This window comes from Myripristis murdjan, chromosome 5 (genome assembly GCF_902150065.1).
Source record: "Myripristis murdjan chromosome 5, fMyrMur1.1, whole genome shotgun sequence".
NCBI classification, from domain to species: domain Eukaryota; kingdom Metazoa; phylum Chordata; class Actinopteri; order Holocentriformes; family Holocentridae; genus Myripristis; species Myripristis murdjan.
In genome coordinates, this window is record NC_043984.1 from 18,768,473 (window position 1) to 18,782,727 (window position 14,255).

Here is a 14,255-nt window from a genome sequence, read left to right on the forward strand (position 1 = left end):
TTAATGCCAGAGGAGATTTGGAGCTCTGCAGTTACTGAGTCAGCAGAGCGTTGGCCACTTTTACGCACTATGCACCTCAGCCCTTGGTCACACTGCTCTGTAACTTTACGTGGTCTCTGTCACTTGGTGGCTTAGTTGCTGTGGTTCCTAAACGCTTCGACTTCGCAAGAATTCCACTTACAGTTGATCATTTAGTTTCTGGGAGGGAAGGCGTTTCACAAACTGACTTTTTGCAAGGGTGGCATCCTATTACATTACTATTACAGTACCACTCTGGAATTCAGTGACCTCTTTAGAAGAAGCCATTCTTTCACAAATGTTTGTAAAGGCAGACTGCAGGGCTAACTGCTTGATTTTATACACCTGTGGCAACGGGACTGAAACACCTGAATTCAATAATTAAAAGGTGCGGCCCAATGCTTCTGTCCATATAGTCTAGCTTGCGTCACAGAATTACAAGTAAGATCGGCAGTCACTGTTCAGCACATTGTTTTTGTACTTGACTACTTGACCTATACTTGAAACATTACTAACACTATCCCTTTTGAACCTGTGCAACACTAGCTATTTTTTGTTTTTCTATTTGTCATATTGGATTCTACAGATCATGACAGCACATAGTATTTTACATAACGTTCCACACTATAGACAGAACACAGAAAAATTAATGATACATATTTTTCCTGTGGCTAACAAATAAAGGCCTTAGAGATGTAATGAGAGAAATGTTAAATGAGAATACTCGGGCAGATATACGCAAAACGTGTCTACTGCACATAAATAATGCTACACAGAGTCTGTCTCTTACGTCTGCAAATGATCAGGTACCAAGTGAGCACTTCATAAAGTTGTGCACCTCTGTCGAGAGGGGCGTGCCTATCAGCCTTCATTTGACATCTGCGCATGCGCAGTCTCCAGACCGCGCAGTTCCTTTTGGTCTAGACGTTTGAAAGCAGGCAAGACAAGCACGGCTGTCGGTTGTAGTGCATCTCCATCACTTTCTGACTGAAACTCACTCCAGTAACGGTAGGGCGTCGTGTTTCTACAGTAAATAACTACTTACACTCAGTACTGTCGAATTCGAACTGTCGAAGTGGATCACTGTCTCCATTTTGTGAGAAATGCTGTGTAACGGTGTTAGTTTTTAAATTATGGTTGCCACTATACAGGTTAGCAAGCTAACGTTAACATTAGCAAGTTGACTTGGAGCCGGCTCGATCAGTCTATTCGTTGGATCTGAGATTTTGTTTTCCATGCCAGTTTAAATAGTATGTTTCTTTGAGTCGTTTGTTAATTTGTGACAACGGCAACAGTATATAACTTTGCCAAGACGTGACATTAAACGTAGTCCGGTTATTCAGAGCCGTGGAGCATACCCATGGCACTAGAACATGCATTGAGCTAAGTTAGCTAGCTGGAACGAGCCATTAGGTGACGTTAGCCAGGAGGCTAACTTAACGTCTCTAGGCTACACACACGACGGCTAACGTAAGCTATAATAATGGCGACAATGCAAGACATTCAGCTAGCGTTGACTTGATTAGGTAAATATTAAGTAGTTAGAGATAACATTAGCATGGATACCTAGCATAGTTAGTTTCTATCAAGTCAGCGACAGATATCTACAGTTACTTGAGCTAAGTTTTAGTGCGTCAAAATTCACGTTCTCTGGGAAAGCGGTTTTTAACCAAAACATAATTCATTGCTTTAACGGGCTTGCCGTCGTCACGTGGAGTAATACATCATTTGGTGGTACAGTTATTCACGTTATGCTCTTTTATTGTATAGCTAGCTAAGCGATATTGACATTATTCACTTAGCTAACGGTAAGCTGACCAGCATTTAGACTGAGCCCAGCCATTCATTTCCATGTAGCTAGCAGCTAGTCAGCGTGTTGTCGACCGAACTTGTCGCTGAGTGTTTTATATTCCCAGTCACTCACCATCATCACCCTCTTGTCTCGCCCACAGTTGAAACGAACATGGATTTGAATGATGCTAACCTACAAACGCTCACCGAGTTCCTCAGGAAAACACTGGACCCAGATCCATCAGTGAGGCGTCCAGGTGATACAGTTTACTGACATAAAGAGACAATTTTCATGTTTAAATTGTTCAAAAAGAATATTGTTTTAGTTGATGATACAGCTGTAATCATTTTCTTTCTTTCTTTCCACTTTTCATTTGTTACTGCTTTTCTATATATTTAGCTGAAAAGTTTCTTGAATCTGTTGAGGGGAACCAGAACTATCCTATACTACTTCTCTCTTTGCTGGAGAAATCCCAGGACAATGTGATCCGGGTCTGTGCTGCAGTCACATTCAAGAATTACATCAAAAGGAACTGGCGCATAGTGAGTAACAATGTCATTGTTATGTTAGTAGTGTTGATCTGTATGTTAACACAAGGAGGAATGTATTATAAGTTTGACGTGTTTTCTGAAGGTTGAAGATGAACCAAACAAGATCTCTGATCCAGACCGCACAACAATCAAAGCAAATATTGTCAATCTAATGCTAAGCAGCCCAGAACAGATTCAAAAACAGGTACGTCTCACATGATAAAGTCATTGCATCAAAGGCATTGTGTTATGGAAATCTGCGGGCCAGTACAGATTAGTCTGTGAATAGAAAAAGTTCATGCCTCTTCTCATACTTGTTCTGTATTTTTACAGTTGAGTGATGCCATCAGCATTATTGGAAGGGAAGACTTTCCTCAAAAGTGGCCTGATCTCCTAACAGAGATGGTGAACCGCTTCCAAAGTGGAGACTTCCATATCATCAATGGAGTTCTCCGCACTGCACATTCCCTCTTCAAGAGGTAGGCCTCAGTTCTTATTCAGTTGCATCTAATCTAATAAAGGAAATGTTTTGTTTAGAGATGCATAACGTTGGCCTTAAAGTTGCATAATTACATATTTCTAATTCATAAAAACATCACACTATGGAAACTGGGTAGATATGTGGATATGTGAATTGGATTGCTCCTAATTCTAGGTTTGACATGATTATATTTATACTGTTTTCTAATGTGTGCCTTTTTTAGGTACCGCCATGAGTTCAAGTCAAATGAGCTTTGGATGGAGATCAAACTAGTCTTGGACACATTTGCCCAACCTCTGACAGAGCTGTTCAAGGTTTGTGATGACTGGTAGTTAAATACCATAACAGTCATAGCAATTCAGATGTTATGTAACATTCAAATGTTTAAATGTTTGTTGGTTATGATGGCATGCTAACATTACTCAGTATTTAGTTACCATTTTCTGTCTTTGTTGTTTCAGGCCACCATTGAGTTGTGCCAGACTCACGCTACAGACATCAATGCCTTGAAGGTCCTCTTCTCCTCCCTCACATTGATCTCCAAGCTCTTCTACAGTCTTAACTTTCAGGTTGGCTCAATTTTCTTTGTGCTTAATGGCTTTATTGTTATAGCTAGAGGTATTGGGGTCTATCTCTTTCTGTCAAACAATTGAGCATCCTAATCTAGACCTCCCAGTCTGCTGTGATTTTTGTTTTGATGTGATTTAGTATCCTGGTGCTCAGATACTTTAGTTTACTGAGGTTTTTTTAATCAGCTACCCCCCATAACCAGCTTAACCCAAACCCAGCTTTGATCATGAGGAGAAAATAACATAGCTGGTTATGTTTTGAATCATGACATTCTAAACAAAGGAAGATTTTATTGCTAGCCTGTTTTTGAACTTTAAGGCTGTAGGTCTTTTGCCCTGCTGGGAAGCGGGGGCCTATTGTTGGTTGGTCAGTCAGCAGTCAGGTCCATATCTCAAAATCTATTCAGTGGAAATTTGGTGACAACATTAATTTTGCCTAGATTATGAACTCTGTAAGTTTTGGTGACCCCATGAGCTTCCCTTCAGCCGGCCCAACAGGGTATGTGTGTTTGAAATAATGCGCGTCTTTCAGCTTCCTTTGCTGTTGTTTATTAATTCATATATTTTTGTCTTGATGGACAAACATCACAGGTCTTTGCCAGGTTTGGGTCATCAAAGATCTAATAACTTGTTTTCATTCTTACACAGGACCTCCCAGAATTCTTTGAGGACAACATGGAGACCTGGATGACTAATTTCCACAACCTCCTGACTTTGGATAATAAACTTTTACAAACGGATGTGAGTTGATTTGGTCGTTTTTGTTTTTCATTAATCTAAGTAATTTTCAACACTGCTGTGCTGTAACATAGTCAAAACATTTTTTGTATGTCTGTCTTGACAACTCCTTAGGATGAGGAGGAAGCAGGCCTGCTGGAGCTGCTGAAGTCTCAGATCTGTGACAATGCTGCTCTATATGCTCAGAAGTACGATGAGGAATTCCAGCCTTATCTGCCTCGTTTTGTCACTGCCATCTGGAACCTTTTGGTGTCAACTGGCCAGGAAGTCAAGTATGATCTGGTGAGGCTAGTCATAGTTGACTGCATTTCTTTGTTCCCTTTCTATCCCTCTATCTATCTAATATATTTTTTTCCTGTACTAACAATACACCACAAATTTGTTGCAGCTTGTAAGCAATGCTATCCAATTCTTGGCATCTGTGTGTGAAAGGCCACACTACAAACATCTGTTTGAGGACCAGAACACTCTCACTAGCATTTGTGAGAAGGTTATTGTACCCAACATGGAGTTCAGAAGTAAGTGGACACCTTTTTATACACAGGCAATGTAATACACTTGTTAGACGTTACTCAGTATTCCACTATTTTTAATCTGTCTAGTACTGTCAGTTGCACTTGATCAAATACAAGAATCTGCTTATACACTTAATCAGTGATTTTCTACCTGGGGTCCACTTGTCTTTGAGTGTCCTCAAGGGGTTCCTCAGTTAAATGAGGAAGAGGTTGATTTCACTATAATTTAATTTACTAGAATTTGTTTAATGTCACCATCTTGAAGCTATTTTTCAGTGTTCAAGTATGACATTGAAAACAGTCAAATACTTTTGCATAATTAAACACAAAGCAAACTATCTTTCAAATCAGCACCCCAAGAGCAAAATCATTTAAGAGGTGGGGGGGTTTGCACGGGGGTTATGCGCCTTAATGACAGTTGGGGGACTTGGAAAAATGTTCAAATCCCCTATTCTAACTGATACTGACCAGATTACCTTTATATTGCTGATTAGGTGCAGATGAAGAGGCCTTTGAAGATAATTCTGAGGAATACATCCGTAGGGACCTTGAAGGATCTGGTAAATCCAACTTCACCACTTTCCAACACAATTGCTCATATAGACCTTGATGAAACAATGGTTTCTCACACATGCTATTGATATCCCTGTTGCCAACTTCCCATAGACATTGACACTCGCCGTAGAGCTGCCTGTGACCTGGTGAGAGGCCTGTGTAAATTCTTCGAGGGTCCCGTCACAGCCATCTTTTCTGGCTATGTGAACTCAATGCTGGCAGAGTATGCCAAGAACCCTGGGGTTAACTGGAAGCACAAAGATGCTGCCATCTATTTGGTGACATCACTTGCATCTAAAGCCCAGACGCAAAAGGTATGTTGGCTTTAATATATAAAAGGGTAGGGTTAGTATTATGTTACACACCAAGGGGCCGAGTGCCGTTTTATGTTCTTCAAATACACGTGATTTCCGAACCAACACTTAAGTTCTCAGTAAAAGGCTAAAATATTCAACCAAACCATGTAACCAAATCCTCAAAGCCTCAAACATAGGTTAAGTATGACAGTTCAAGTCCAAATGTAAACCATGTTAATATAATATTAACACCAAACTATTGAAAATGAACTTGAGCATGGAGTGCATTATGTATAATAGGCCTCATTTTAATGCTTCTGTTGATTATTGTTTTTCAGCATGGAATAACACAGGCCAATGAGTTGGTGAATCTCACAGAATTCTTCGTCAACCATATTCTCACAGACTTGAAATCCCCCAATGGTAAGAACGCACAACATAGGTGCCAGTATACTATAGATTTGCAAAATGTCTCATGATACAAACAGTTGGCTTTGATTTTTTTTTTTTTTTTTTTGCTTTTAGCTGAGCTGTTCAGGAAACTTAAAGACTGGCAGTATATGACGGTTATACATGGGTTTTAAATGTATTTTAAAGCAGTACAATGCAGAACTCTGCATGGGACAGATTTTCAAATCCTGTTCCTGCAAGAATTTATACAAATGCCTTTTGCTCCCGCAAAATGTCATATTTTGTACCGCTTCCACACGCACAATTAAGAAATCACATATTTTCAGCTGTGTTCATTTAAACCTTATTTGATAAGTAAAAATGAGTTTTAACAAGAGGAATTTGTTTTTGGCTGTCTGTAGCTGCGTAGAAATAGCCCAGGAGCCAGACTGAATTAACATGGTCCAGTGTACAACGTAGATTATTTGGATCAAGATTATGGATTAGATTATTAGATTAAGTTGCCTTGGCCTGAGCCTCATTTGTAGGTGGTGTTGTGCATGAAATAGAAGTCAGTCTGTCATGTTATATTTACTATCCATAATTATTGCAAACCCTAGTGCTAATAGCTACATAATCATATTTATTTTTTATGTTCTTGCCCACCACTGAATAGCCTAGGGAAAAAATGGCCCTCATCCAAATTTACTTGCCTACTCCCAAAATGAATTAAACCAGTTTGAGTAACAAACGTCTTTGTAAATGAATTATGATATCTGCAGGATTTCTACAAGTCGTCCTGTTCTCCTGCTCCCGCCCACAAATTGTTTGTGTCCAACTGTCCCACATTCCACAATGAAAATTTGTAGTGGTTCCCATGGGGAGTGCAGACCTCTAATACAGTTCCTTTTTCGTTCTTGGCAAGTGGATCTACAAGTTGTGAAGATGTCAGAATGTCCTTATCTCTGTATATACTGATAATTCAAACACTCAGAAAACCCCAAATTGAGATTAAACAAGGATACTAAAGCTCTACATGAAGCACTGACATTCTAAAATAAATGTGACCTTTTCCTCCCATTCTAGTTAATGAGTTCCCGGTGCTGAAGGCAGATGCCATTAAGTATGTCATGATCTTCAGAAGCCAGGTATGATCTCCAGCGTTCTGCATGGGTTGTATGATTTTGAAGAGCCAGATGTGTTACAGAGGGCTCTCTCTTTGTCTCTTCTTTTAGCTCCCCAAAGAACAGTTGCTGCAGGCTGTTCCTCTCCTCATTGCTCACCTGCAAGCAGAGAGTACAGTGGAGCACACTTATGCTGCTCATGCCTTGGAGAGGCTATTCACTATGAGAGGCCCCAACAACTCCACACTGTGAGTATTAAGCTGTATAATGACATTAATTCATCTTAAACTTAAAGGCTCATTCCATTGAGACACGTAGTTTACCAGTTTTCTGTGGGGTTGTTAGGCATTTGGGTTGTAATTCGGTGTGAATGAATATTGAAAATCAGGGTTTGTGATATTTTAAATTAACTCAGCGACCAAGACCTTAACCCGCTTCTCATGATTTCAAAATTGGGTGAAACTCATGTAGTTTATGTTGATAATCACAATAAATATCATAGATTACATTTGTTTCCCCACTTTTCCTAATCCCAGCAAACACAACTTCCTTTATCTCGGTGTGCAAGTGTTGTTGCCAGTGTGTGAATCTAAGATGGATAGATTTGAGAATCTAAGGATTTTACTTACTGTCATAATCACCAATCAAACATGGCAGCTGATTGTTGTTGTATAATGGCAGGGTGTCAACCTGCACAAAGACCAAAGGGAAGATTTATGGTGAGCTTGTCTGTTTCATTGGCAAGTATCAGACAGCTGTTTGTATTCAGCACTCTTATGCAGTGGACTTGATTCTGAATTTTTCTCAACACAGTGAGTTGGCCAGCTTTGCTACTTGTATGCTAGGGCTGTGACTTTCCTCCAAAATAAATTTCGAATTTCGATTGCCCTATAATGTCAAATATCGAATTATGTTCGAATTTTTAGGGTCAATTTTAGTCTATTGTTTAGCCTATTGATATGTACAATATGGGTGTCATTTACGGTCTGTCCGCCAGAGGGCGTTTCAACCATATTAACAAGCGCTTTCCTTCTGAAAGGCACAACATTAATAATGATAATCTGGATGTATTGACGATCGTATTTTAATAAGCACGCAAGATAACTAATGCACTTCAACTCTCACTCAATATGAAATTTCTTAGGAATGTCTTTCTTAGGAATTCCATTTTTTGTCGGAAATCCAAAAAGTTTCCACACATCACTTTTGAGATGATCAGGAGCTGTGATTTCAGTCTCCGGGACCGGTTCTGCTGCTGCATTGTTTTCAGCCATGCTGTAAACTTCCTACAGGTGCGCGCTGCACTGATGCATGCCCACACTTTTTTATCCCGCGCACGATCACGCGTAACGTTGATTTGCGTCGTTACGCAACGTAAACAAAGACACACACACACACACACACACACACACACACACACACACACACACACACACACACACACACACACACATTCGAACGTGAATTTCAGCAATCGAACGTTATATCCCTCCCTCCAGTTCGAATTAATATCGAATTTCGAAGTTCGTTGTCACAGCCCTATTGTATGCCTGGCGCCACTCTTTCAGTCTACTCAAATAAACAACAGCCTACAAGAAGCTGCTACTTTTCATTTGCAAGTAATGTTAGATTTCATGTGGTGTTAAAATTTTCATGCATGGTCATTTCTAATATGTGATTGGTCATCAGCCTGTCATCCACAGTTATCAATACAGGTGGTAGCTGTAATTAAAATGCCGGTGTATATAACCAGTATTTGTTTTGTGAAGATTAAGCTTTGGATGTTTTTAATGAGTTTGCCAACAGTGAACTGAATTTAAAGCCACCAGGTTTTTAACTTTTCAGGCACATAATAGCAGTGTACATTATTGGATTATTTGAAGATATCTTTATGTCCCTTTACCATCAAACCTGTCTGAAATGCTAACTCCTTCCACCTTATCTGTTTTCACAGCCTGTTTGATGTTAAGCTGAATGAAATAAAATTGGATTTTAAATTAGATTATTTGTTTAATAAATTAAATATTTCTGTGAAATAATGTGAAATCTGCACCCTATTTGGAAAATGTCCTTGCCTAATGCTGGGCAGTCTTACTCGGCCTCTTAAATAAATTACCCTCACTGTTTACGATCTGCATGATTAATCTAGAGCAAGCTGAAAGCATAATTTTTAGTGGATTGTCTTCTCCATGTGTCTTGTAGTATCACTGCAGCAGAGATGGCACCCTTCACTGAACAGCTGCTCAACAACTTGTTCAAGGCATTGGCTCTTCCTGGTTCTTCAGAAAACGAATACATCATGAAAGGTAGATAATTAATAATATAATATAATGTGTGTCAGATGAAACTGTCCACTCCTCTGAATGCTCCCCAGTCAATGGCAGAACAATGCTGAAGTTTTTTTTCTCCCCTTTTAAGCCATCATGCGCAGCTTCTCCCTCCTCCAGGAGGGTATTGTTCGCTACATTCCCACTCTGATTGGCCAGCTCACTCACAAGCTCCTCCTGGTTAGCAAGGTGACTCACACTTCAATGCTATTTATATCTCTATCGACACAGATATATGAACCAACAGAGATGCAGATTTAGGGTTTACCTATTTCAACTGTTGTCATGTGTGTGCCCGCTTTTCAGAATCCCAGCAAACCTCACTTCAACCACTACCTGTTTGAGTCTCTGTGCCTCTCCATCCGGATCACCTGCAAGGCTGACCCTAACACAGTCAGCAGCTTTGAGGAGGCACTATTCCCTGTCTTCACTGAGATCCTTCAGAATGATGTTCAGGGTGTGTCACTGTGCCTATAAATTGACCTTCCTTTATGCAAGTGTGTTAATACCTGGACCTGGCAGCTGATAGTGGCAATTCAACTCATATTTCATTTTTCCTTTGGTACAGAGTTTGTTCCATACGTGTTCCAAGTGATGTCTCTCCTCCTGGAGATCCACTCCAACTCTATTCCCTCTTCCTATATGGCTTTATTCCCCCACCTGCTGCAGCCTGTGCTTTGGGAAAGGACTGGAAACATCCCCCCTCTTGTGCGTCTGCTTCAGGCCTACCTAGAGAAGGGTGGGCCCACCATTGCCAGCTCTGCCGCAGACAAAATTGTAAGTGATGACAGTGGTAATGTTTTATTTGTATGAGGTTGACAGCAATGATTGTAACTTCTATGTTAACACTCAAAGCATTTATGGATTGAATTTCTTTTGTGTGATATGCCACTAGTATATTGATAACTAGATCTTACCTTGCTCTTCTTTTCCCCTCTCAGCCTGGTTTGCTAGGAGTTTTCCAAAAGCTCATTGCCTCCAAGGCCAACGACCACCAAGGTTTCTACCTTCTCAACAGCATAATAGAGCACATGCCCCCGTAAGTCAGTCACTAATGACTGTTGTTTAAAAAAAATCAATTAAACGCAGAGTCTAGTGAAACTGACTGAGGTAGATCATGTCTCAGCTCATTAACTTTTTTTTTTCTTTTGTCAGAGAATCGATCACTCAGTATAGGAAACAGATCTTCATTTTGCTCTTCCAGAGGCTACAAAGCTCCAAAACCACAAAGTTCATCAAGAGTGAGTACAGCAACACAGAACTTAGTGATTTTCAGTTAGCAAGCCATTGAAGTCACTCTGTCTAGCATGAGCAGTGATGGAGTAAGTTTTTAAAGAGTTATGATAGCAAATGCATATCAGCCACTAACATGGAAAAAACAGTTTAATTTACTATTATTTATGCTTTATGCCTCTCCTGGTACAAAGCTTAGATATTTATACATCCTTCTCTCTTCCACAGGTTTCTTGGTGTTCATCAACCTGTATTGTGTCAAATACGGAGCTATTGCACTTCAGGAGATTTTCGACACCATTCAGCCAAAGTAGGTGTATTTTCAGCAGAAACCACAAAATATTGACAGACAGAAACTATGCAGTTACAACTAAATGCAGTCCTTTCCTGTGTTCATCATGAATGTAGCTCAGAGCCATGTTTAAAAAAAAAAAAAAAAGGCAACTTCAGTGGATACTCCCACTCAAAAGTTACATAAGCTTGATATTGATTGTTTTTTGGTAATGAACACAGGTTAAAATCAGTGTTTACATGGAATGGAGGGCATATTGTTAGCATGTGCATAGATTTGATTGGAAATTTATGTACACACAGACAGACACATACACACACACACACGCCGAGATTGTCACAGTGAAATGTCTTGATGTATTCATTTGTTAAAATAATAGTGTAGTAAAATCTGTGTGAACATATACTTGTCATTTAGAAGAGATTTCTCGAACAACATTTCCCAAGCGTTTCTTTAATATCAGTATTGTCAAGCATGATGTGGCACTACTGAGCAGAAAACATAGCGATACAAAGCTATGGGTAATAACTGGTTACCTTAGTAGATTAATACTTTTAATTTTTTTTCGTAATTGGTGCTTATTACTTTTTTTTTCACCCTCAGGCCTCAGAGTACAGTACTTCTTCAAAGCATTCAGTTTTGTTAGAATGAATATGTATAGCAAATACCTTTTCTTTTTTTTTCATATTTCGAAACAAAGGATCATCTCTTTATTTCAGCCCAGTAACTAAAGACATTTTCATCAAGTCACACCTGCTTTAATACCGAAAACTAACATTTGAAATGAACACTGTCAAATGAATTGGCTAAATTAACTTAAGAAATTCAAAACATAAACTAAATAGCTAGACATCTTTGAGAAATGTTGAAATGCATGACTTAATAAAATGTTAAATGATGTCAGACCGTACATCCTTGCATTTTCTTGTTTTAACTGGGTCATGGTCACCATGACAGAGGGGCAACCAAAACTGCCCTTTTCCCCAGCAACTTCCTCCAATTCCTCCTAGGATCCAGAGGCATTCCTAGATCAGCTGGGAGATGTAGCCCCTTAAGTGTGTCCCAGGTCTGATCTCAATGCAGAGGAGCAAATCAAATGTGTTAATTTTGCTGGATTTTGTATTTCAGAATGTTTGGTATGGTGCTGGAGAAGATAGTCATTCCGGAGGTCCAGAAGGTGTCTGGCACAGTTGAAAAGAAGATCTGTGCTGTTGGCATCACAAAAGTCCTTACTGAATGTCCTGCGATGATGGACACAGAGTACACAAAACTCTGGTAAGAAATCAGCCTTAAGGAAATCATTTCCATTTCGCATTTTCTTTGTTCTTTAGTGAGCAGCAAAATGGAAGACCTGTCTCCCAGAGAACACATCTATTTTCAGATTGACGGCTATGAAAGGCATAATATGAAATACTTGCTCAAATGTGCAGTGGGAGTTCACAAGTGCTGTTCATCAGCACTAGTCACTTCACTGTTACTGACTGTTAGTTTTCAAAATAAACAAGCCAGTTTGGTTGGTTTGTTTCGTTAGCGGGAAAATCCACCCAGCTCGAATACACATGTAGTGAGGTTGACGCCGTCTGTGTGGGGCAGTGCTAGTCTAAAGTCTAGTGTTAGCCAGGCCAACACACAAGCATTTCAGGCTGTCGGATTCCTGAACTTGAACTTGAACTTGAAAAAAGCTATGAAGCTTTGAGTGCACTTGTGGATGCTAGGGTAATAAAGTTTAATAAAGTTCAAAAGTCATCTGTTATTGTAGTTTCAAGCCAAGCATCAACATCAGGATTCCAAAAACTATTGTTTTTCAAAAGGAGCGATATTTATACATATTGTATACTTTTCTTGCTCAATCTACATTGTACACAGACATGGTTTGCTTGAAGTGGGCATTAATTGATTTTTTTAGACAGTATTGTATATAGTAGAAATACTGTTCTAATGTATGTTGAGCTGTCATGTTATTTTAATATGTTGTAAAGTACATTAAGGTCAGTCACATGGACTTGACATTTCTGCTTAGGACCCCGTTGCTCCAGGCGCTCATTGGTCTGTTTGAGCTGCCAGAAGATGACAGCATCCCAGATGATGAGCACTTTATTGACATTGAGGACACACCAGGCTATCAGACAGCTTTCTCTCAGCTGGCCTTTGCTGGGAAGAAGGAGCATGACCCCATCGGAGAGGCTGTTGGCAATCCTAAGATCCTGTTGGCCCAGTCACTCCACAAGCTGTCCACTGCCTGTCCAGGAAGGGTATGTTTTTACATGTGGGAACTGTTTACACTCTTAAGCCAAAACTAATGGTCTATGGTGTCTGTTTGTTTGTTTGTTTGTGTGTGTGTGTGTGTGTGTGTGTGTGTGTGTGTGTGTGTGTGTGTGTGTGTGTGTGTGTGTGTGTGTGTGTGTGTGTGTGTGTGTGTGTGTGTGTGTGTGTGTGTGTGTGTGTTTTTTTTGGATAAGGTTATAATATAGCAGCCTAGTTTAATTTGCAGAGGGAGCTGTTTGCTATGAGTCAGGGTTATTGCCTAATTGGCATGGTGCTGTGCTGAGTTACAGATGATGGGATGTTGCAGAAAAGAGAACAACATTGTCGTTTCTTGTCTCCCTTTTTATTTTAGGTTCCATCAATGCTGAGTACCAGTTTGAATGCTGAAGCTCTACAGTTCCTGCAGGGTTACCTACAGGCAGCCACTGTGCAGTTAGTTTAAAATGGATACAGTATTCTTCTCTCAAACCCGTAAGGAGTACACTGCAGGAAGAGTGGCCACACTGGCCCCAAGCCACACTAGAGACATGTTGAAGTCTTAACAGATTTGGTTTGACCTGTGGCAATTAGGGCGGATTCATCATGGTTATGGCAATTGTTTGAATTTAGGATGTTTTTCTCTGATGGGATTTTTAATTCAGGCTTGTTTTTAATTGGACTGTAAAGGTAAAGACAAGACCAAGACTTGACCTCATCAAATTATTTTTTTTGTGCGTTTGAGTGATTTTGCTTGCTGCTGTTAAAGCAAGTTAAGAGACCAGCTTTAACTAGGATTACCTGGATACAAAAACTTTATTTCAGTGACAGATAATGGGGGAAAAAAATTCAACAGTATTCTGGAAGACTGATCATCTGATTCAAATGGGAAGGTTTTCTTTTGTTGTATGTTTTTTTTCTTTCTTTTTTGTATGTTTGAATTCCTTTTCATGGTTATGGAAAGCTAGTCTTTGTGGCTAAGACATAACGCTTCATTTTTCTGTTGCATGTTACCTGTTACCTGTAGGTTTGTTTTATGTCTAGTCTTTGTTTCTGCACTGTCTGTTAATGTGAATAAAGAGAAGCACTTGTATATATCCCTGTCCCTCCATTCTCTGAATATTAGCTGCTGTCAACAGATTGCTTCTCCCTCT

General features: G+C 39.7%; 1 protein-coding gene across 1 annotated transcript; it reads left to right on the plus strand.

The window, feature by feature from the left end:
• Window positions 1-888: 888 nt before the first annotated feature.
• On the plus strand, window positions 889-14,198 carry cse1l (CSE1 chromosome segregation 1-like (yeast)). The gene is made up of 25 exons (XM_030051932.1): window positions 889-1,026; window positions 1,971-2,066; window positions 2,210-2,352; window positions 2,444-2,545; window positions 2,674-2,819; window positions 3,045-3,135; window positions 3,283-3,390; window positions 4,039-4,131; window positions 4,243-4,410; window positions 4,517-4,646; window positions 5,138-5,203; window positions 5,310-5,512; window positions 5,833-5,917; window positions 6,971-7,032; window positions 7,120-7,256; window positions 9,211-9,314; window positions 9,427-9,524; window positions 9,642-9,792; window positions 9,904-10,112; window positions 10,277-10,374; window positions 10,491-10,576; window positions 10,797-10,878; window positions 11,989-12,135; window positions 12,881-13,112; window positions 13,478-14,198. The coding sequence occupies exons 2-25, from the start codon at window positions 1,982-1,984 to the stop codon at window positions 13,565-13,567; spliced, it is 2,916 nt and encodes a 971-aa protein (XP_029907792.1). The 5' UTR covers window positions 889-1,026; window positions 1,971-1,981; the 3' UTR covers window positions 13,568-14,198.
• Window positions 14,199-14,255: the final 57 nt, after the last annotated feature.

What these genes read in the sequence shown, in the direction of transcription:
- cse1l (XM_030051932.1), top strand. Translation starts at nt 1,982, where the DNA reads ATGGATTTGAATGATGCTAACCTACAAACGCTCACCGAGTTCCTCAGG. An exon ending in TCTACAGTCTTAACTTTCAG is followed by an intron (nt 3,391 to 4,038) that starts GTTGGCTCAATT and finishes ATTCTTACACAG; the next exon opens with GACCTCCCAGAATTCTTTGA. An exon ending in CCTTCAGAATGATGTTCAGG is followed by an intron (nt 9,793 to 9,903) that starts GTGTGTCACTGT and finishes CCTTTGGTACAG; the next exon opens with AGTTTGTTCCATACGTGTTC.